Genomic DNA, 22,560 nt, shown 5'->3' on the forward strand with positions numbered 1-22,560 from the left:
GGTTGTAACCCCGGCCAAAGCCGCCTGGAGTCGACTGATGGCCATGAATACTGATTCCCTTGTAGTCAGACTGAATGGACAAGAGATAGTCCTTGTTGCTCACAGCACGGAATGGGATTGTAGAGTACGGTATGATGTAAAGAACGAGGGAAATAATCGACGCCACATTTACAGTTAGATGAGCACTAAATCCTCCGGAAAGTGAGGCGGCAATGATGCAAGGTGCTGGCCTCAAAACGAGTGATGTGGGCTGTGCTAACGGCCTAAACGCTCTGGATTGGCTGGTGACGCTGAAAAGTAGGGTGACATTTAAGAAAGGCGCTGGGCTAGACCAGGATTTAAGTCATATTTTCAGCTTGGCTTACAACAGTCCCAGCTATTGGATAAGCCTGGCATGGTTGCGGCTGACTTGACGAGGGTCAGACGCCAAACGCCACAGATTCAAAAGGATCTCTGCCTTTAATAGGAGAGCGACCTGAAAGGAAAAGGCAATTGATAGGGGTGCCGCACCATTTTGATACGGGTGCCGCAAGCTTACGGGTGCCGCACTTTTTGCGCTTCTCATTGGTCCAAATCCCACCTGTTAGTGCACCTGTACGCGCCAGAATTCTGCCGCATTCTTGCCAGCTGGTTGACAATTCGCGTCACATCGCGGTATCTCGGCTATCGCTATTATTTCTCTCAACGCCCGATGAGTATAATATGCTTATTAACACGGCCACACTAAAACCGAGTACAACCAATCGTAGAAAGAACCACTGGATAATAACGTTATCCCTGTTTAATATTACGTGACCACATATTCCTGTCATTACCAATCCTGCCGATGGTCTGTCCAGGCGACCTGACTATAAGAAGGAGCAGCTCTATAATGCCTTCACCTGATGCCGCTGCCGCCAACATAAGCTGTTGCAGAAGTCCAATTAGCACGATTAATCCCCCTAGTCAAACGCCATCGCGGCCTTTGTCGAGCAACTCAGACCAGTCGTCAGGCAGTTCAACGGCCAGCTTCGAAATATGTTAATATGGTACGGAAGGTATGGGCGGCAGAAGGAGCAGTCTATTGTCGTCAAACTGTAGCGCAGCAGAATAATAATGAGTCGAATTGCTCATCACTAGTGGATTTGGGACAGCGCATCCCCTAGCTAAGTCGCGACGCCGGAAAAGGAAATTATGGGCCCGTTCCATGACACTGTCAGCGTTGAGTAACCTCATATAAAGAGCTCTACCGTAGGAGACTATAGATGTGCATACTTACCGTCCACGGCCGTAGTCGCTAGGCCATTTGCTTCCCAGTGATGACTCAGTTACTCCACGAAAACACCACCGTGACAGTGGCGGTGGTCCCTACAGTGTTAAGGCATAGTGGAGCGGACCAGTTCACCGCCTTGTGCGGGGTGGCCTGACGGGGCCGACGAGTCTTTGGACCAATGGGAATTGCTAAAAGTGCGGCACCCTTAAGCTTGCGGCACCCGTATCAAAATGGTGCGGCACCCCTATCAATTGCCTATACTTTATCTATCTTTAGTATCTATCTTTAGTAAACGCGGACACGCTGTTTTGACCAGAACCCCACTTGTCCATTTGGCGGTCCCGGCCTCACTACCCCCCGGACCACAAAGAGTGGTCCACAACACCAAGACCTATCAGGCTGCAATAACGACGGAATGGCGTCCCTTCCCGGACCCAATGTCTCGTCAGGACGCACGTGTTGAACAACACAAAGAGAGTCGTGTGATCACTGATCAGCGCTCGGGCCTCCTTCAACCGTACCATGTTTGACTACCTGCCCCTGCAACCTTCCAGTAAGCCATCTCGGCTCGACTAAGGCAAAGTGCAGTTCGGATGGCAAAGTGCATGGCTGTTTTGGTGTTGCTGCAGGTTTAAGTATCAGGCAGCAATCGGTCAATGCATTCCGGCAACGTTGGTCGAGAAAAACACCGCATCTTGCCGGTTTTATCCGCCTTAGCTGCTGCCGGTAGACAAGCAACTGTTTTCGTATTGTGTGAGGCAAGACAGGAAGCTCGGTCACTACTAACACCTGCAATGCAGCAGCACGTTTTGTTCCTTTGAGGGCGAATAGATAACGCAGATAGATCATCTAGTCAGCCCTAAGCAATCTGCGCGGGGGTGGGCCGGTCTGCCCTACTACGATTTGATTTTGGGTCTGGGGGGCAAGCGATACACTTTCAGCTGCCCACTACTACAACCTTCTATATCGCCTCACGACTCAGGCAAGATACCAACCAATGATTCCCCATCCGGTCCCCTCACTGGCCTGCCACAAGTCCCCTCTCGCACCGCGAAGTGACTCGCCGAGCTGGACAAACACCTTATTGGCTCTCGGGTTGCTTGCCTGCATTTGTCGGTCTGTCACAAGTGTCACTGACCGCCCGATGGCCCTGTGTCTCCACCGCTACGTGGCCAGCTGCCCGCCATTAGGCCCCTGTCTACGGAGTAGCATGTGCTCAAATCTGCCTTGCTTATAAGACTCCACCTCTACGACGGGGCTGTTTTGGCTGCAGCCGGTCAAGCAGGCCGTTTTCGGGTCTTTGATAGGGTTTGCATCAAAACCAAAAACGGCAATGGATCGACGCTGTTTTCTCTTTCCCCGGAGAGGGGCAGAGCAGCTGATGGAGAAAAGTGGCTGGTGGAAATGTGGCTAAATGCTCGGTTTTAATTGGCTAAGCATAAATGAACACTACTACGGAGGAAGCGCTCAAAAGTTTCCGCCCAAGAAAAAGCAACGGCAACGCCACACCAATGGGAAATACGAGGAGTACTTCAATCTCATTTGATACTGCCAAACGTCAGTAGAGTATAGCGGATTTAGCCAGTAACTAAAAAAGTAAGCTTCCTCTATAACCCCTGAAGTTATAGAGGCATTAGGGAGGTGCCTGCTATGGTCAATGACGGTGAGTTGTATTCGTAAGTACCGACAAGGATTAAAGGGTGTGGCGTTGATTAGCTTGGGCGAAAACTTTTGAGAGCTTCCTCCGTAGGGTGTCAGAAAATGAACTTTACCCCCGGGAAAGTGGGGCAGGAAAATGAACTCTGGTACGGAGGGCCCTTTCAAAAGTCTTGTCCAGGCGCTAGTTCAAAATGGGAAATCTGGCGGCTGTGGCTGGGCCAAGTACGTCAAGTACTTCTTCTGGGATCTTATCCACTAAAGGCTGCTAATTTTATAGCAGCTTGCACTCACTGTGTGACATGGTGGTCCCCCTAAAGCCCCTAAAGCTGTAGGGGATATAGCAGCTAACCTACTGTGGCTGGGTTCTGCACCTTGTACCTCAGGTAGCCGACAAGGATTGAGGGATGTGGCGCATTTAGCGTTGGACAAGACTTTTGAAAGGGCCCTCCGTAGAGTTCCGAGGTTACAGCATCTGTAGGCTGGAGACTGGTTCGACGAGCAGTGCTCAGGCCAGCCAGGGATCCCCTCGACAAGCAACGCCCAGTGGGCTCGCTAGCCAGATCAAAAGCAAGGTCAAGGGGGGGAAGAGGCCGTACTCCGTAAGTCAGGGAGGCACTATTGGGTTCCACTTCCGCAGCCCCCGACCCAGATGCGCCAGCTTTCATCGACCAAGTCACGGACCGCGGGACGGGGCCAATCGTATCACGGACGTGCTGAGACACTCTCATATTGGCATTCCGTGGCCCGAACGACGGCGGCCGCCCCCCACAGGCGCGAAGTCGAGATCCTGGGGCAGAGCGCTCCGTATTATGGCAAGGACCCAGGTGCCAGGTTCGAAGTGCAAGGCTCACGGACTCCAGGCCCAGGGGGGGTTCCCGGCACTGACAAGAGTGACAAGAGTGACAAGAGTGACAAGAGTGACAAGAGTGACAAGAGTGACAAGAGTGACAAGAGTGACAAGAGTGACAAGAGTGACAAGAGTGACAAGAGTGACAAGAGTGACAAGAGTGACAAGAGTGACAAGAGTGACAAGAGTGACAAGAGTTGGCAAGAGGGACCGCCCCAGCAAGTCAACGTGGCTAGCGAGGGCAGTGCGAGACTGGCAGCGGGGCGTTGAGCAGCTCCTCCAAAAGGCTACGAGTCCCGAGAGAGAGGCCTCTGAAAAGCCAGCTGACGAGAGAGCTCTAATCGCGCGTTGGTGCGGCGGCCGATGCGCGGGCACCACCAACACGGAGGATGACGAACATGACGGGCATCAGTGCGCCGGAGCGGCGGTTGCAAGGACAATCCCTCGACAGCGCTGAAGAAGCCCAAGCGCAAGGGCCGATGAAGACACCACAATAACAATGTCTTGGAAACTAGCCGCTGTTCGAGGACACGGCGGCGGCGCAAACGGCGGATGGGGAGTACCAGTACCCAACACGACGAAAAAGAACTCACGATGCTGCTCATTGTCAGGATCCCGCAGGATTGGAGATGGGGATGCTGCCCACGCAAGCCATGACACAAGCCACCAGCACACACGCGCCTGTCCGCATGCCGACCGTATCCAGATATTTAAAACCCAAAAAATGCTCCTAACCGTGGGAGCTCGAAAAGGCCTTCTCCTGGGGGCCAGGGAGTCCCCCTTTCCGTGGCATACATTCTCGTGTTGATGGCGCTATAGCCCACGGTTGAAGAAGGGGTGGGTATAGTCTCCGTGTCGTCTCACATTAGCAAGCCTCTGCACGATGCAAATCCTTGACAATACAGACCAGATAGTTTAAGCTGCGGGTTGGGTCGGGGTAATCATTCAGGCTCAAGAGTGCAGGAACGCAGAGAAACTACCGTGGAAAAGAGTCAAAAATCACCCGCTTTCCCGCTCGGTCCCGGTCGTCATAAGCGCCCGTGGAGAAATTTTGGGACTGGTGGCATTGGAGGCTGGACGCAGGGGTCGAGGGCTTACATGGCTGAGTTCGATCCGCGTTTGAATCAGGCATGTTACATCCAAGTCGTCATTTCGTTGGCCAATCTGACGCCGTGGCGTTTTTTTTTCGTCGAAGCGCCTTGATGGGAGGTGGGTGGGGGCCATCTTACAATACGGAGTACTGTTCCTCGCTCTTGGCTAAATATGATAGGGTAACAGTCGAAGCGCATCATGTTACAGATTGGCGGCAAAGGTGCTGTTTCAGCTCCACGCGCATGTAACTCAAGTTGAGGTATGTAGGCATTCCTTAAATTGTTCTTGTCCGCCAGCATTCGGAAGGCCCAAACGTGTCAGATGTCAACAACTTTATTTTCCACAAGTGTCTATCAGTTGCCTTCTCATGATGGTGTCTTCCGCTTGGCCGTGGCCTGATCGGCGAACCATACGTCTTTTCGTGCTGTTGGCGGCATCACAGGCATCCAAGCTTGCCTCTGCCCAATGCACGCCATCCACAGTTGTCGCTAAGATCGGGAATGTGACGATCACCAACGGCGAGGTTGTCCGAGCCATCCCGCTTGCAATTGGAACTCCCGAGACTGATTTCGCGTTCCTCCCACAATGGTATGAACTCAAGGATCAGGCCCTCATCGACGCTAATAACCCCCTCATCGGTAGGGGGCAAATCCCCGACTAACCTCTTCTCACAGGCCTGCAAATAACACGATCGTTTATGGGAGGGATGGCTACTGCGGCGCGCGGTTTCCAGAGTCCCGACAAGCTTGCACAACCTGGCGAGGAGGGCAGTACGACGTGGAGCGCTCCGAAACAAATACAATACCGCCCCTCAATGCGTACCCTCGCGAAGACATAGGGGAGTATCCTGAAATGAACTTCTTCGCCGACACGGTGAGGATCAACGACGAAGTATCCTTAGCCGACTTGCCGCTCGCCATGCCCATCGCGACCGCTATCAGTGACGGGCCGATCAGCGTCTTTCACCCCAGATTCGCCATAGGACTGGGAAAGAACTCCACGATGCTTAACCGCCTCTTGTCGAAGGGGTTGATCAAGTCCCGCACTTGGAGTATGTTTTGGGGCCTGTTCGGGGCCGAGGCCGAGAACCAGATGGATGGGAGCTTCATCTTCGGCGGCTACGACACGGCCAAGGTGAAGGGACGGGGCTTCAAGCACACGATGAGGGAGCCCTTCGACGATTGTCCCACCGGCATGATGGTCACCATCTCGGACGTGTCCGTCGAGTTCCCTAACGGTAGTATCTCCACCCTGTTTCCAGAGTCTCGCTCAGCCGCCATGATGGCCTGCATTCTCCCAGACTACCCGACGATCTTGCAACTGCCCTTAGACCCGTATTTCAATACGTTCAAAGATCTCACGGGCACCAACGTCACGACCGCCTCCACGGGTGGCACTAATATGAATTCCATGGTCTACAAGACGAGCGAGGGCGAGGAACCGTTCAAAGGAGATCTGACTATCACCTTGCAATCTGGTCTCACGGTCCGCTTCCCCAGCCACCAGCTCGTCGTGCCGGAACGCACCATCCAGCAGAACACAGGGAAAGTCGCCGTGGACGGCAGCAATGCAAATCTGCTGCTCACCCCCGATGTCAACCCGAGCCTCAGCAAGCTCGGGCAGATGTTTCTTTCCTCCGCGTATCTCATGGTGAACGAAGACGCCGATGAATTCACCCTTTGGGAAGCGAACCCCACCACCGATGAGAACATCGTAGCCCTAGACGAGAATGGAGTCAAAATCACCGAGTCCTGCGAGGGTGCACCAGAGGAGGAAAGCGAGACTCCGGGTCTTTCCACCGGTGCCATCGCCGGCATCGTCCTAGGCGTCATTGCAGGAGTCGTTCTGGTCATGAGCGGAATCGTGCTATTCCTCAGGAGACGGCGGCGGCTTAACCAGCCCTCAATGGCGGCTGTGAGCATTTCACGGCCTCTCTCCGGGGGCAGAGACGGCCGGCAAATCTATCACAAGTCCGAGCTTGCAGCAGAGGGGGGATCCGCCGAGCTGGCGGGGAGCGAGTATGATCGCGATGGCTACCGCAAGCCTGAGCTTGAGAATACGGTGAAGCAGCTCTGGCTCAAGCCTGTTCCCGAAACCCCTCAACATGAGTTACCCGGATGATTTACGCGCGTTGCGAATAAATTGACGAGAACAACGGCTAGCCGCAGTGGCAGAAACTTCTTCATCGACACTTGATCGCACACCGGCATTTTTTGGACGAACCGACATGTTTCAAAGATGGGTTTATCAGGTTTGCTATACTCAACGTGCTGTTCTGGCGGACCTAGAATTTCTCGATTCGGTTCATCTGAACCTCGTTGTACGAACGGCTTGTTTGAACGTCTTTCCAAAAGCATGCAAAGTTCATCATAATCAAGCTTGTATTATCAAGACTTATACGATAGAAAGATGAGACTCCTATTGAATAGATGCAGATCGTTCTGGCTCTGTGGTATCGTGCTCTTTGATGGCCTCCTCAGCGGACTCGTTGATACGGACGAAAGGCGGAGTCCACCATGGCGGTACCACGTGCGGCTGGTGTTTCCCCAGGACCACACCTGTCCCAGGACCACATTTGTCCCAGGACCATCGCTGTCCCAGGATCATAGTTTCCCAGGGCCGTCGCTGTCCCGGGAGAACACGCCTTCAGTGATCAGAACGCAGACTCAAGCACGGCTGTTAGGAGGACAGCGAGGGAGCATTGTACGCAATTAGCACCAGTGCTCTTAGACCCATATGTTATAGAGTCCGCTAGGATTGCATCAAACTGTTGCAATGCTCTCGCCGGCAAGCTAAATCTCTCCGTCATGCGTTCATGCTCTATCACGCGCCAGTGGTGTGATAGGAGCCAGCCAATATGAAGCTAGATTGGAGGGTATCCTTCCTTCCGTCGGAGCTGACCACCACGAACCGTGCGGATGCCTGTGCTGTTAGAAGCTAGGCCCTTCTGGTATACATGGGAAAGTCTCTAGGGTCTAATTTTAAGAGGTATATATCTGCCTTCATCTCTATAGGTAAAGGAATGATAAAGCCAGGTTATGCGCATATAAAAGCTAGAGGCTTAAGAGTGGCAGCTATACTATATAGTCACCTTAGGGTACTACCTGGGAGGTTTTACTAATTGTCTTTCTGTACGATCTTAATATCTATTCCCCGGATACTATTTATTAGTGGCATGTATTCGCACTCCTCTACCTCTGCTTCAGTTACTGTGCGGAGAATCTCTGGGTCGTTGTTTATCAGTGTGGATGCCCCACTTCCGTGTTATTTGCTAGAAACATTTTCGGATAGACAGTCTCGCTGGCGTAGATATAGATGATTAGGAAGTAAACGTTGCCTCCCAAATTACTTGCCACTATGATGCGAATATATCGCGGAGGTCACATAAAGTGGTGTTGTCATGTAGATGTAGAAAGATGGATAACGAGCTAGGACTACAGTTGAGGACGGGAGCATAAGGTCTCCTTCCTCACGTGATGTTACATATAATGCCAGTCTTAAGCACCAGGCCGGTTCTTCACGTATCACAGATGGACTGTTTTAACTAAAAGAGCCGCTTGTAATAGAGTTAGTGTGCGAGTGCCGCAATTAATCGCTCCTCATCGTTTCCTACAGGCTCTCAACAGTCTCAGCAAATAGTATATCCACAAAAGACGATGCAGGGCCTACAGATCCCTTACGTGCCGCAATGTCGATAGACACCAGTGCTTGTGAGCCCGCGTGCACATTGTTTCCGATATGGCCCATCGACTGTAGCTCGATTCCTGCTGCCAGCGATGGTTTCGAGTTGGTCGGTTCGATCATGACGGTGCCGGAGCCGTCAGATCCAGGGCCCGCCTCTCCCCTTGCCTTTCCTTCTTCAACATCAATCGTGATTTCTTGAAACACCATGATGCCCCCGTACGATGGCGTCGCCTGAGCTTCATCTTCCTGTGCTGCCGGATATGTGCCCGAACCATCTGCCGAGTCCATCGACCTTGTCCGGTTGACATTACCAGACGGCCAAAGGTTAATCGTCGAACCAGACCGTGTGGAATCGGGTAAGGAGAATCGTCGTCCGCCCACTGTCGCCATGGTCCTACTGTTTGACTTGGTCGCCACTGAACTGTCGGCCCGTCCAAACGGCCAGAACTTGGCTGAACGTCCGTGCCAGCTGTGTTCAGATTCCTCACGCCCGTCCCCGAGCTTTACAATATGCCCAAACTCTTGATGCACGCCTCGGGTGAACTCTTGTTGAAACTGCGCCGACACCTGGCGCATCTTAAAGAAGCCGAGAGGCACAAACTCACAGTTTTGACTCAAGAGTACCGAGTGAATGGGAATCACCAGTCGCATCGCGATCATGGTGGCCTCTGCCTGCGCTTTGTCACCTCGGCAAGGTACACTAACGATGGTGGATGTGAGGACGGCGTCTTTAAATAGGGGCTCCTGTGTTCACTCCCGTAGCGCTTTGATTGTGTCCGAGAGCTGACCTGCAAACTCTGTCTCTCGGGCGCTTCGTTGCAGTGAGGCCTCCTCCTCCAAACCCTGGAGTACCTTGGAAACAGACATGTTCTCAAACCTCCTGAGAAACTGCACGTGCCACTTATCGAGAGCCTTGGTCGGAAGAGCCATGGATGGAAGTAGATGGCGGGCACCCTTTCGGACCAGGACCTCAAACCCGGAGCTGACACGGGCTCGGACGGCAAAGAAACCCAGATGAACTCCTGGAAGCATCTGGTTCTGCTCTGTCGTATATGTCGACATGGATCGAAGTTTTGTCTCGAATTCCGGAGTCTGGATCTGCATGCTCGATCTGATAATGTCGCTCACCTGATGAGGCTCAGCGAAACGATAGCCAGCCGACACGAAGCGCTCGGCGTCTCGGTCTGACTCAACGCGGCGGATGAGCAACATCAGCGATCCGCGTCCAGAGTCTGGTTGCCAGGTTTCGAGGCCCTTTTCTGCCATGTCAACGCCGCCCTGTTCGTCTTCGTGCACGCCTCCGTTTCCGGATCCGGGACTTTCCTGAGGGTTTTTGTGAGGCTTTGGCTGTGACCACTTGCCGTTTGCTCCCGTGGGAAGAATCTCATCCCACAAGACGCCTACTGAAGTAAGATCCTCTCTGAGTCGGTCTGCTAGCGCTGCTGCGGCGAGGCAAAATAACTCCCTGAAGATGACGTCGTACCGCTCAATCATCTCGCCGTGCTCGCTAATGAGCCGAATACCACGCCGTATATCTTTATGGGTGCCCGAGTGCGGCAGCCGTGATACATGCTGCCTCATGCCACCAACTAGGATTGAGATTATGCCCCAGTTTCTCGATGCTTGGAACATCCACTGGAAGAGTGGGTGACCGATGCCGAATCCTCCCTTGGAGTTCTTGGTAGAGTTAGGAAGGGACTCTGGCCGTAGAAGTGTAACTGGACTAAATGCTTACCTTTTCCAAGAAGGAGTCGGTAACGACGGTGCTGGGAATGAATCCATCAGGATCGACGAGGATTCTACCGCTATTATCAAAGACGGCTGCGCCAAGTGTGACCTGTTGGGCTCGGAGTGCCGACTTCCTTATATTCCTTGCCCGAAGAATGGCAGAGACGGCAATGATGAAGCAAGCGCCAAGGGACTATACCACCAGTCAGCCACTTCCTTGATGCTATGGGGCCATATTATACTGACAAGACAAATGACAACGATGACAGTTGCGCTCCTTGAGGGCTCGTTGCCTTCAGGCTTGATGTTCTTAAGCCGATATTGAGTTCCCATAGCAGCACACCAATGCATCCCTGATACCGCACCTGCAAGGAAAACGGCTGAGATAGCTCGCTTCCACCACGCGTTGGCCCACATGGCTCTGAAGACGAAAAACATGGCGAGTGCAACAATGCTGGCAACGACAGCGATGAAGGCAGCTCCGACAACATAGGCTGGTCGATATACGCAGGTGTAGTTTTCGATAGAGGCGTTTCCGAGGTAGTGCATGCCGCAGACGGCCGTGCCGCAGAGGACACCACCAACAATAACTCTCCACCAGGAAACCGTATTATTGGTGCCGATTGCGAGAAAGGCTGCTAGCAAGACGAGGATAGGGATGAAGAAGGATACGGCTGTGAATCCGCTAGAGTAGGCGATTTGCATCTCGGGTTCTCCATTGGCAAGGTCGATGGCTCTGTTTCCGATGAAGTGCTGATAGAGGGAAGCAGATGGTGAGCGTCTGACGGATTATTTGGGATGGAATTTACATGTAAAAGGTATATGATAACTGCAACTTACCATGCACCAGATGGCTACTCCGCCCATGGTGACAGCAGAGCTCACAAGCAAGAGGCTGATCCTGAGTCAGTATGATTTTCCTGCGAGCATGGAATGAGGGTGTGGTATACTGGTTGAAGAGACCCCGGAATGCAGTTCTCCTGTTGATGAGCTCGAGGGTCGAGCCAGCGCCGACCAGGCTGACGACGTAGCTTAGAGCAACAAAGCCGGCATTGTAGCTCTGGGACACGATTTGACCCTGGTACTCGCGAAACAAGTCGTGGGAAGACATGGCGGGATTCAGAAACCCGTGGAGGAGCAACTACGAATGGGAAAGAAAAGAGGACCTTTACTTGGCTGGGTGGAACATGATGGGGCACGGGTGGTTCTTAGCTGGCGCCATAGACTACCAAGTGCATGCGCGGTAGCAACGTGGAGGTAGGTAGGTAGGTCGATATGGAGCAGGGAGTCATACCTTACTGGGAACTCGGCTGAGGTACGGAGTACTCCGTAGATAGATAGATGGGCATTGTTTCATGCAGAGTTTGTGACCAGAACAGGCTGGCCCATTCCTCGGTTTACCTGACATGATTTGTCCATTGAACAGCAGCACTCGAAGGGATGGATTGCAAGATTACCCTTTCGCGCTTTATGCATGGTAGGTGGCCACCTCTAGAGACTAAAAACAGACACTCGCCGGCACTAACAGACGGGCTAGTGTCAAGAGGGTGTAAGGGCTTGGCCTCTCAAACTCTAAGTTCGGAGGCCGTCGGACTTGGGAAGTGGAAGTTCCATCTGCGATCTCTCGTTTGGCCTTGCCAATACCTAGGAGAGGAAGAGGAGAGGCGGGGAAGAATTGTTTCTGGGCGAAATGCCTGTGACTTTCCCAGTCTCGATTTTGAAGCATACGCTTTGGTCAATAAAACTCTTGTTGATTCGTTGGAGGCCAGAGATCGGCAGTTGAAGCAGGTCTGAGGCGTGTGAGGCTTGGGCTGTGATACGTCATAAGCATGTGCTTGTGCAAGTTTCTTGTGAGCGTGTGCTTGTATCTCACTCTCCCAAATCTCGAGTCTCGGGTCCTGATACCCGAACAAACATCCATGCCTCAGACTTACAACCCTGCTCCCTGTCAAGGTATCATCTGCACCGGCACCCGATCTAGGCTCACGGAGATCAATCGTCGCCTTGACAGGCTGGTGGGCCTTGCACATTTCTGGACCCTGGTCGCACTAGTGGTGCCAGTGGCTAGCTGAGCCGGGAGGGGGCGGAGATTGCCATTTCATACGAAGACATCCATTGTTGGAGAAATCCTTTGAGAATGACGTCCAAGGATAAAGGCCAGGGTTGTTTGGTGGTCAACGTGAAGATGTAATTGAGGCCTGTCTGTTTAAGATTGTTCTTGGGTGATTTAATCATACGATTAGATCGTTGATCATTGCTTTTCCTGGCAGGTCGATGAAGAATTGTCGAGATACATAAGTCACTCTGCTCGTGAGGCAAGTAGAGCACATTCATCACTTTTGCCCGCTGGTTTGGTTTGACAGTTATTCGGCCCGGGAGGTCGAGGCACGCTAACCGAGACCCGTGACTTCCCCCGCTTTCGGAACTCTATCCCGCACACACTAAGATACCTAAGTTTGAACCACACAAATGGAAGACTACCTGGTGTCCGGCAAAATTTTTGTTAGGGCCCCCCAAAGGGTTTGTTGGGGGAAGCTGATCAATTTTTCCTCCCTAAATGTACCTGGAATATCTCTGATTTACATACCAGCTACCTTCTAGTATTTTGTATGCATTCCCTACTGTACAATAACAATATCAACTGTAGTAGAGTTGATTTTTCGGGCCCCACTTTGCAAGGGGTAGAGTTGATTTAATCGACAGGGGTAAAGTTGATTTTCTGTCAGCCAATCATCATAGCTATAACGCGTATTATGTAAGGATCGCGACTCGGTGAACCGCGTATAGAGGTTTCTAGGCATCATTTACACAAAGAACTGGACGTCTTGTACCCAAGTGAAATTTGTTATTTTTTCCTTCATTATGGAGCCTTTTGTTTATCTTGAAAGATACCGAGTCGTGATATGCAAGAAGTGTGGCTTCGCATGCGTATCCAATGAGGTGCCTACTCATCTACGGACAGGGTTGGACATCTTACGAACGGGAATCGAATCGATAGATTCATTCGATGCCAAGTCTTACGAATGTCGAATCGAATTTCTTGGCGTTCGATTCGCATCGAATCAAATAGGCGCACTCCATTCGATATGCGAATCGAACATGCCACATTTCATTCGACATCGAATCGAACGGCGCTAAGCATTCGATCGATTTTCGATCGATTCGGTCGAACAGGGCTCCCGATTGCAGAAATACATCAGGGGGCCTAAATTTTAGCGTAATTAATCGACGCATTAAGAAGCTACTGGCGCGATCTTATATGATAACCCCAGTATGCTGCATCATTCGCCACGAATCTATCTTATTGCTAAGATATATTAGTGAGTACGTCTATCCCCCCTGAGAGATCTATGGCGTAATAGGTACCTTACAACTTTATTTATCATCCCGACAACAACCCACAATTGGATATTTTATAAAAGTTCGAAGACAATCCATTTTGTAGCTTGGAATGAGGCATCTGGTCGATTTGGGGGAGATGTTAAAGTGCGAGTTATCTTGGCTGCATATTTTAGGAGGTACTGGCACTACCATTATTACGGAGACCAGAGCTATAGCCTCTAATGCAATTGTATAGGGTAGGTCGACACCGGTAACATAGCGGCACACGCAAGACCGAAATATCCCAAATATACACCGATTTTTCAGCAGAATCAAATAAATACAACTAAAAATTAGTGCCTCTAGATTCTCTCATCAAGAGCTTTCTATTATTGCTAATCTTGGTATAATCAGACGAATATTTCAGACTTAGACTTTCATATATTGATATATATGGGACTTATAGTCTTCCTTTATTCATCCAATGGTCCCTCTTTATCTCGGGGACCTGCAACCAAACCAAACCAAGCCATACCCATAAACAGAAGTACCAGCGACTTCACAGGACCCTCGCAGTGCTTTCACTTAGAGCCTCAACTTCAAGTGCCCACCGTTCCGCCTCACATATTCCAGTTTACAAAGAGCTCAAGCATCCATTCTCAATTGACGCCAGATTGGAATGAGACTAAACGTAAAAGCCGATACAGGCAGAAAGACTGGGCAACGAGGGGATGAGACTTTTGAGGCGTGTGCGCAGTGACGCGAGCCAATAGGGCCTTGGAACTAAGAGGAACAGGGAATATATGGAACCTGGCCGCCGGAAAGCTTGCCGTTAGCCTGGGGTCTGTGGACCTGACCAACGAGACCTGTAAATTAGTTGGTTGCGAAGCGCGGGGAGGTTTAGTAGATCAACACTTGGAAGAACCCCCCTCCGCTAATGGCTGGAATAAAGGTTGACTCCTTCGCTACGCTGGCGTCTTCACGCGCGACTGCTTCGGATTGGGACGCGCCGTGTCGTCACTCGCACCGGTGGTCGATGGCTCATTCATTCTTACAAGACTCGGCAAGTTTAACGGCACTAGCAACTCGCGAATTTCGCGTTAACGACAAAATGCGTGTAATACACGCGTGTTATTCGCCTTATACACCTATGCAGCGATGGATGGATATTACTTGACCCTCCGCACGCAGCCTCAATGGCTTCCAACAATATTGTTCAGCTTACTCGATCCGTACGACCGGCTTGCCCGTCTAGCTAACTGTATTACAATATCCTCCGAAACATTCTCTTCAAACAGCCCATTCTCCAATCAGCCAGAGGCTATAGAGCGCATTGAGTTCTCTTCGTCTTCGTCGGCTGTCTCGTCGCCAGCAATGTCGTTGCCAGCGACACCATCGCCCCGTCCTCGCGGGACCGCCGCCGACTTTATCAAGGTTGATTGGACACTCTAGGGCCGCTAAGAGTGGATGAAATGGCCAGGATTCGAGTGCTATACTGGCGGCCAAGACACGAGGGCGTGGTGGCAGGAATATAGGTACTGCGTTGAAGACCATTCCACCTGTCGACAGGGCAATAAGTTGAAGTGGATCTGCGCAGACTACTTCGCACGAGGTTTTAAGAAGAAGTCGGATTTCTACTTCGTCTACTCGACAGAGGCCTCTATTAAGAAACACCTTCGCATAGCCCACGGGATTTTGGTATGTCCCCTAGTCCGCAGCTCATTGACATGCTGACTTAAAAGGGCCCGAACCAAGCTGCCCGTTGCGGGGGAGGCTTATTATTGCATAACCAGACTATTACTTATTTCCTCGATGCTAACTTTAATAACCCTAACGATCAGTTCCTCCTTAGCAACCTGCATAGACAATTCAACATTAAGGGTCTTCGAGTTCTTCTTCTTAACTGGATTACATACCACAACTTGCCATTCGAGATAGTCAATACTAAGCAGTTCTAACAGATCCTACTTTATAGCAACCCACTCCTTGATAAGGCCTATATTCCATCTGTGAAGATTCTTCTTTGCATGCTTGAATCTGAGTATAGAGGCGCCGTTAGGCCGGTGACTGAAGTATTGCGCAGTACTCAATCCCAAATTCATTTCTCCTTCAACAGCTAGACGTCAAAATCATTCGTCTCGTTCCTTGGAATCAATGCTCAATTAGTCGATCGCAACTTCGTCCAGCATCGAATCCTCCTTAAACTTCAACCTCTCACCGGGCGACATACCAGCGCATCGCTTGCCGACGAGGTGGCGGATACTCTTGCATTCTGGTAAATTAATAATCCTGACAAGGTTGGGTACTTCACTCTCGATAATGCAGCTAATAACAACATGTATATTAGGGACCTTATATTGGAATACAGCTTCTCTCCTGAAGAGCGACGGATTCGCTGCGCTTGCTACATTGTCAACCTCTGCGTGCGGGCACTACTGTACGGTTCTAAGCGGGATAACCTGGCTGCAATTGTCGCAGCCGATAGCGACGATTAGGACGACGATGAGGAACGGGCTGATCAAGCTATCAACGAGGCACTGAATGGAGAGATGGAAGACGACGAGGACGAAGAGATACAACCTGACGTTGCTGTCAGCAGCCCTGATGAAAACTTCACGTCGTCCCACCCGGCTCCCGAAGAGATCAACAGCACCACGATCAGGGAGTACAGCCAGAACGGCGCCCCGGGAATGCTTCAAAACATACAAATCGGCCTTCAGCCTAGACCGACCGACCGGGAGCATTGACCAACCCAAACCGACAGACCGAAGGGGACGGTCTAGGTCGGTCGGTTTGTTAGCCACACTGGGCCTTCAGCTACGAGCGAGTCCACAACTGTATGAGCAGTTTCTTCAGTCTCAACGCAAGGAATCTGGCAAGGAATTAACACTCCACTGGGTCTTTAACAACGCCACTCGATGGGACTCGGACATGCGTATGATGGAAAGGGCCCTTCGCCTCCGCCCAGCACTTAACACATTCTTCAATGACGTTCAGAACCGCTGGGAAGCAAAGGGCGCCTGTGAGAATGCCAAGCCCGCAGTTCTACAGTATCGGCTAAGTGGGTACGACTGGAAGATTATCGAGATGCTGGTCAAGCTTCTGAAGCCTTTCGAGGTCGCCACTAAGCAGCTTCAGGGCAGCGGTGTTCCCGGCGTGAGATCGACTTGTGGTAGCTTCGACGAGTACTTCCCTGTCTTCGAGATGCTCCTTGACCACCTCGAAAGTGCTATCGAAGGTACAATCTACGAAGAAGTTGAGGATCCGGTGAGCAAGAGGAGGAAAGACGTCGAGGTTGCCATTTACGCGGGACTTGATAACAGAACTCGTAAATTGTTCAAGGTTTTCATCAAGCTCGGGTGGAAGAAGCTTCATAAGTACTATGCCCTTCTGACCAGTGCCGCATATGTAGGCGCCGTTGTCTTTAACCCTGCGAAGAAGTGGCGTCTCCTCGACCAATTGTGGTCTCGAGTTCCTACTCGCAAGGCGCAGGGTTGGCGAGCCGACTACGAAGAGAAGCTATTGCAGATCTGGGAGAACAGCTACAGTCAACGCGACGTTGATAACGAGGTCCTCGCTACAACTGATGAGGCCTCAATGGATTACATCGAGCGCAGGCTTGCCAGGAGTGCCGCCAGCTCGGCATTTGCCACGACTTCACCTGCCACCGCTTCCAACCTCCGCAAGACCACACGCAAGGCGAAACAGACGACCACGGCGGCAGCGATTGATGATGAATATTCCAGGTACTGCGCCGAGATATCGTCAACAGTCAGTACTACAGGAGCAGACCAATTGACTGGTGGAAGACCAATGCCTATCGGTACCCGCGGCTGTCTACCATGGCTGTTGATATGCTCAGTATCCCATCGTCGTCTGCAGAGAGTGAGAGGACGTTTAGCAGCGCAGGGCTTATGATGGCGCCGTTGAGAAATCGGTTGGGGAGGGAGATAGTGGCTATGGGTCAGTGCATTCGATCGTGGAGCAAGGCTGGGATCTACACGCCTTCGCTGCCGCTGCTTAGCCTAAGTGATGACCAATGGGTTGATGTACTTGCGTCGCTGAAGGACACGAGCGACTTCTGATCTGCCTAGTAACACCTGTTTTCCACAAATTGACTCTGTTCTGCGACGTCTCTTCCCAAATCACGATCATAATGATGATGTTTATTCCGCCCGGAGGGACATTTCCTATAGGGCCCTACCGCTATGTTACATACTCCCTCCATATGCTTCCTCGTGTTGCCTATTGCCCTTACACAAACCAGATTTGGATCACTCCATGTCAGACGGTCCTCTTATTGGCATGTCACCATTTCCTCTAACGTTCTCTACCTTCACGGGGATTAGTCATCTATTCGATCGAATTCGAATCGAAATCGATCGAATCTTGGCATCGAATCGAACGACAGGTGCTTGATTCGATATCGAATCTATGGGAGACGTGCTGGACTCGAATCGAATCATATGTGGCCACGCCCGAATCGAATGCCAAGCCATCGAATCGAATGGCAAGGCCGGGCATTCGATTCGATAGATTCGATAGATGTCTAACCCTGTTTCTGGTCATGTTCTCTGATCTCTTTGTTTTCCAAGGTGACAAGTCGGCCTTCCACACCGGTGATTAGAGAGCCAGAGGATCCCAACCAGATATCGAAATCGGCCGACGAGCTGACAACCACGCACGTCTCTGTGAGGCCATAAGCTTGTCTGATAAGCCACTTTGGAAACACTTTCCACAGTTCTTCTGCTGTCTCTTGGCCCAAAGGCGCAGCACCAGTGAAAATCGTATGGACAGAGCTGAGGTCGTACTGTCGCAGAAGATCCTGCCTCTTCGTCATGAGGATGACAATAGGCGGAACTAGAAACAAGGTGTTGATTGCGTGGTCCTGGATTGCCTGGAGACACTCTTTGAACTCAAACTTTGGCAAAATCACAACTCCGTCTCCTCTCCACACACTGCAATGCGCAATCATGACCAAGCCGTAGATATGACTTAGAGGGAGCAGACCCAGTACATTTTCCATGTATGGCTTCTGGGCTAGCCTTTCACTGGACCGTTCGCGAGATGGATTTTCAAACGTGCAAACTTGCATCGTATTCGTGATAACGTTGTGGTGCGAGATGATGACCCCTTTCTGTTACCAATCAGCCTCAAACCCTGGGAAGTCGGAGGTTGTATGAGGGTACATACCGGGAGACCCGAAGTTCCGCTCGAGTAGCAGATAAAAGCAGCTCGCCTCTTACCCTCACCCTTGTTCCATCTCAGAGCGTCAATGCTTGGCTCTTGTTTGCCTAGCATCATCAACTCAGTCACACTTCCGAACTCGAGATTCTAGGCGCCGATTGGTGGCGCATCTGGCAGCTCCAGAAGGTAAATTCTATTCCTAGCAATACCTGCATCTTTTGCGGCTTTGATGGCAGTTTGCAGAAGTGGCCAGCATGTGAACAAGCACCTCGAACCGGAGTCTTTAAGTTGATGTGCAAGATCGGAGCTTGAGTATTGAGCGTTTGCAGGGGTAACGATACCTCCGAGGCGATGGACTGCCCAAGTCAATGGAAGGTAGTCGATCTGTGCGAACATTGTCAATCAAAATGGGTCGAGTCGAAAATAGTACACGTCATATCAATTACCGTATTCAGGCTGAAAATGCCAGCGACTTTATCGAATTCTTTCCCTTCGTTTGGCTGCCATCCAAGCTCTTTTGCAAGACCTCGTGCGAGAAGTTCCACTTGTTCTTTCACGGCAAATGCAGAAGGCGCTTTGCCCGAGATGCCGCAGATAAAAGGCGCCCTAGATTCGGTGAAAGCACGACGTCCGTATTTCTCATCCAGCATGAAGTCCGCAATAGAGATCGTGTCCGGAGGGTCAATTTGAAGTTCAGGTACCCATGGCGGCGGTTTGAACGGCATCTTCGGAGCCTAAGAAGGTCTAAGAGTCCGCGAACAAGAGTGTATGCAAGTATAGCTCAACTAAAAGACGGAAGAATGAAAAGAATCATACGACGAGACAACAATCAAGGTGAATAGCTCCAAATGTCTGTTGCATTGACTCAGTGACCAGAGGGCGTCGGCACAAATGGCAAGCGGCAGAGCTCCAATAACCGCCGATACGTAATCTCAATTCTAGTCCATTAGCAATGAGAGCGAACTAAATGTAGCATTTTTCGGCCTCTCGGCAGTGACCTTGACTAGGTCCATCATCCTCGGCTTGTCATCCACGGCAAATGCTGCCGCTAAGTTGTATTTTGACTACATCCCTGGAGTCACCCGCACCTCCTGCTCCGGGGAACCATATCCAAGACTATCGTACCTGTGGAGAACGCAACCACGGGGAGGACGAAAGCCTCCACAACATCTGTACAACCAATCGGCTACTACGGCAAATGCAGCTCGCAAACAGATAACCCATCTGATAATCTGGGTTCTGAGAAAGCAGATCCTGTGGGTCATGGGCCATCAGCCAAAGCAAATATAACGGGGTGAAAAAACTATGAAGCGAATCCAAGGGCCCCACTGTGGGCATGCGCACTGGTCAATGTCAACTGTCGACATTGAGTTGTGTGAGCAAGATGTTTCGTTCGACTTGGACCATTGGATGCCTTTGCGACTTTAAACCTGACTGCCTCGCTGCGAACTATCCGTTTCAGCGGTGAGAAATTCTAACATTATTAGCCCAGTGAAAGAACCTCAGTCTACGAGATCTGGCTTATGACACCTGATGAGGTCACATGCGTCCAAGTTGGAGACAAACAATTCGTTACTAGTATGTTGCTTTGACGTAGAATGGAGAAAGTATATTCGTCCGACTTGTGGTCAAGCTGCCCCCGACGACCCGCGTTGATGCAAAGGATTAGGTTTTCAGATACTACATGGTGGCGAGAAGTCGTACTTCTTTCTCCTCACGTCGCCCACATTAGCTCACTGGTATAAGGAGTAAATACGATTCGTTCACGCTAGTTTATTAAAATTATGGGTGATTTTTGTCGTACGCATTTAAATATCTCCAGAACCCCTCCACAGGGAAGGTGTGTTGTCAGTATTTGATTTAGCAACATGCTCAGACAAAATCCAACCCCAGCTCGGAGTGTCATTCTTTACCCAATACTATGGAAAGTACCCTGCTTCGTTTACAGGTGGTACGTTGTCTGTCGCAGGTAGGGTCACATGGACAGTCGACGTCTTATTGGCAGAGCTCACCATCGTCGTCGCGGCCTCTGATTCAGTCTCCATGTCCGAGCTAGTTAACTCACGGCTGACTAAATCGAAGCCTACATGGATACGGGCAGTGTCATTGCCGGTTGCATAAGCTGCTTGTTCAATGAGGGCGATACTGTAGTCTGCGGCAAAGTACAGATCTCGCAGCTTATTCAGAGCTTGGATGCACTGGAAGAACCCGGACGATGCTGCCACCCGGATCGATTCCTCAGCTGCCTTCAGGTCCACAAGGTGGGCTGTAAGAGCTGGGAGAAGGACCGTGACTCCGGTCAGTGGCAAATATTGAACCAAGTCGGCATCATCCAGACTCTTGACAATAGTTGTGATCGCTGTCGCGGCTTGGCGAACGATTTCGCGCGACTGTTCGGTCTGCAGAAGAGCTGCAGGAGAAGCCAAAGGCCGTGGTGGAGTCTGCGACATTGCCCATGGTCTATGTAAGGTAGAAAGCGCTGCAAAGAAGATCATATGAAGTAAAGATCGATGGAGGTTGATAGACCTGTGTTCGGTGAGCGATTCCTGTCGCAGAAGATTCTCCGGTAAATTCTTTCGCCACTGATTTAGCTCCCCGTCCCAATGCCTGATGTCTGACGTCTCCCAATGCAGTTCTTTAGGTACCAGCAACGATGAGGTTCTATCAGTTGCGACACCTTGGTTCCGTTGCAAGATCAAATAATGCTTGGACAGAATACGACCAACGCAGAGGCATAGATTGACTTTGGCAATGCACATAGTCGCAAGACGCCTCTGCACCACTGGGTCTCTTGCAACTGCGCAATCTGCAGCTACACATGTAATGCGTTGCGGAATCTCAGCGACTTCGAAGTCGTCCACTGTCAACATTGGAACATTATAGTCCTCGGAGATCTGAAATGGACGGCGCATACCGAGCCCAATCATTCGATCTCGCATATATACCGACCACCAAATCCTCTTCCGTAGCTTGAAGTCCTTTGTGGCTGATTTTTCTGGTACGAGGTGCAATCCAAGCGCATACGCCTCGGAAGCTACCACGCCCATCCAGTACCACGTATCCTTCTGGTCGTCAGGAGTCTCATAATAGAATGTCAATGTGAGAAGAGCTTGAATAAGAGAAATTCGGTCCGGTTCGCAATCCAAAGTATACAAGAGCTATCTCTGTCAGCGGTATTCGATTAATCTTTGCCCGGGGATAACATACTCGAACCTTTTGAAATAGTTCTTTCTGCGCTGCCTTTCTTGTCAAATACCCAGCGGAATTGAGATGTGACATGTCCACGAATGCCGCCCCGGCGAACATGATGGCCTGGAAAAGGATTAAGCTCATGCTGCTCAGAGCCATCTCATGTCCATTTAGTACCACGAGGAAATCACACAAGTCTATGGAGGGCAGGTAAGGATACACGAACTCGATGTAGGCTTTGGCCAGTTCGTTGCGAAGACTCGTGTGGGGAATTGTTAATGCACCTTTGTTCTTCAGGTACGCAAGTTCGTCGGGCCCTATGTGCGAAGAAAGATGGCTCATCAATGACGAGACATTCTCCAGTATGGCGTAAGGAGGTTGGAAGAAACCTTTGAAGGGTTCGCCAAAAGTGAACCGGCGCTCGAGAATGACAGATGACGTGTCAGTGGTGAAACCACCAAATGAAGTACTCTGGCCGCATTCTTCAAGCCTTGACCTCCTCATTTATTCTATCTAGTCTTGGTGAGAATTAACTCTAAGTAGCATTTTGCAAAAGACTGGAGAAACTCACCATGAAGGTTCGGAACATCTTCCTGAACGG

General features: G+C 51.0%; 5 protein-coding genes across 5 annotated transcripts; 2 read left to right on the forward strand and 3 right to left on the reverse strand.

Annotated features, from left to right (window-relative positions):
• Positions 1-3,102: 3,102 nt before the first annotated feature.
• On the forward strand, positions 3,103-4,028 carry BGZ61DRAFT_524807 (uncharacterized protein; the record flags this gene model as incomplete). Its single annotated transcript, XM_046252673.1, has 3 exons — positions 3,103-3,133; positions 3,353-3,510; positions 3,549-4,028. 3 exons carry the CDS (start codon positions 3,103-3,105, stop codon positions 4,026-4,028), a joined length of 669 nt encoding a protein of 222 aa, XP_046092997.1.
• A 1,165-nt stretch (positions 4,029-5,193) lies between these two features.
• Positions 5,194-7,269, forward strand: BGZ61DRAFT_406869 (aspartic peptidase domain-containing protein). Its single transcript, XM_046243169.1, has 2 exons — positions 5,194-5,438; positions 5,525-7,269. The coding sequence occupies exons 1-2, from the start codon at positions 5,218-5,220 to the stop codon at positions 6,969-6,971; spliced, it is 1,668 nt and encodes a 555-aa protein (XP_046092998.1). The 5' UTR covers positions 5,194-5,217; the 3' UTR covers positions 6,972-7,269.
• A 1,190-nt stretch (positions 7,270-8,459) lies between these two features.
• On the reverse strand, positions 8,460-11,373 carry BGZ61DRAFT_549364 (uncharacterized protein; the record flags this gene model as incomplete). The annotated part of the gene is made up of 6 exons (XM_046255429.1): positions 8,460-9,262; positions 9,323-10,211; positions 10,270-10,455; positions 10,509-11,015; positions 11,103-11,157; positions 11,213-11,373. 6 exons carry the CDS (start codon positions 11,371-11,373, stop codon positions 8,460-8,462), a joined length of 2,601 nt encoding a protein of 866 aa, XP_046092999.1.
• A 6,759-nt stretch (positions 11,374-18,132) lies between these two features.
• Positions 18,133-19,495, reverse strand: BGZ61DRAFT_542520 (uncharacterized protein; the record flags this gene model as incomplete). The annotated part of the gene is made up of 4 exons (XM_046255202.1): positions 18,133-18,720; positions 18,777-18,877; positions 18,980-19,154; positions 19,217-19,495. 4 exons carry the CDS (start codon positions 19,493-19,495, stop codon positions 18,133-18,135), a joined length of 1,143 nt encoding a protein of 380 aa, XP_046093000.1.
• Positions 19,496-20,689: 1,194 nt separating this feature from the next.
• BGZ61DRAFT_376620 (fungal-specific transcription factor domain-containing protein) lies at positions 20,690-22,301 on the reverse strand (the record flags this gene model as incomplete). The annotated part of the gene is made up of 2 exons (XM_046242519.1): positions 20,690-21,928; positions 21,978-22,301. The coding sequence occupies 2 exons, from the start codon at positions 22,299-22,301 to the stop codon at positions 20,690-20,692; spliced, it is 1,563 nt and encodes a 520-aa protein (XP_046093001.1).
• Positions 22,302-22,560: the final 259 nt, after the last annotated feature.

This window comes from Ilyonectria robusta (genome assembly GCF_021365365.1).
Source record: "Ilyonectria robusta strain PMI_751 chromosome Unknown BGZ61scaffold_143, whole genome shotgun sequence".
Lineage (NCBI taxonomy): Eukaryota > Fungi > Ascomycota > Sordariomycetes > Hypocreales > Nectriaceae > Ilyonectria > Ilyonectria robusta.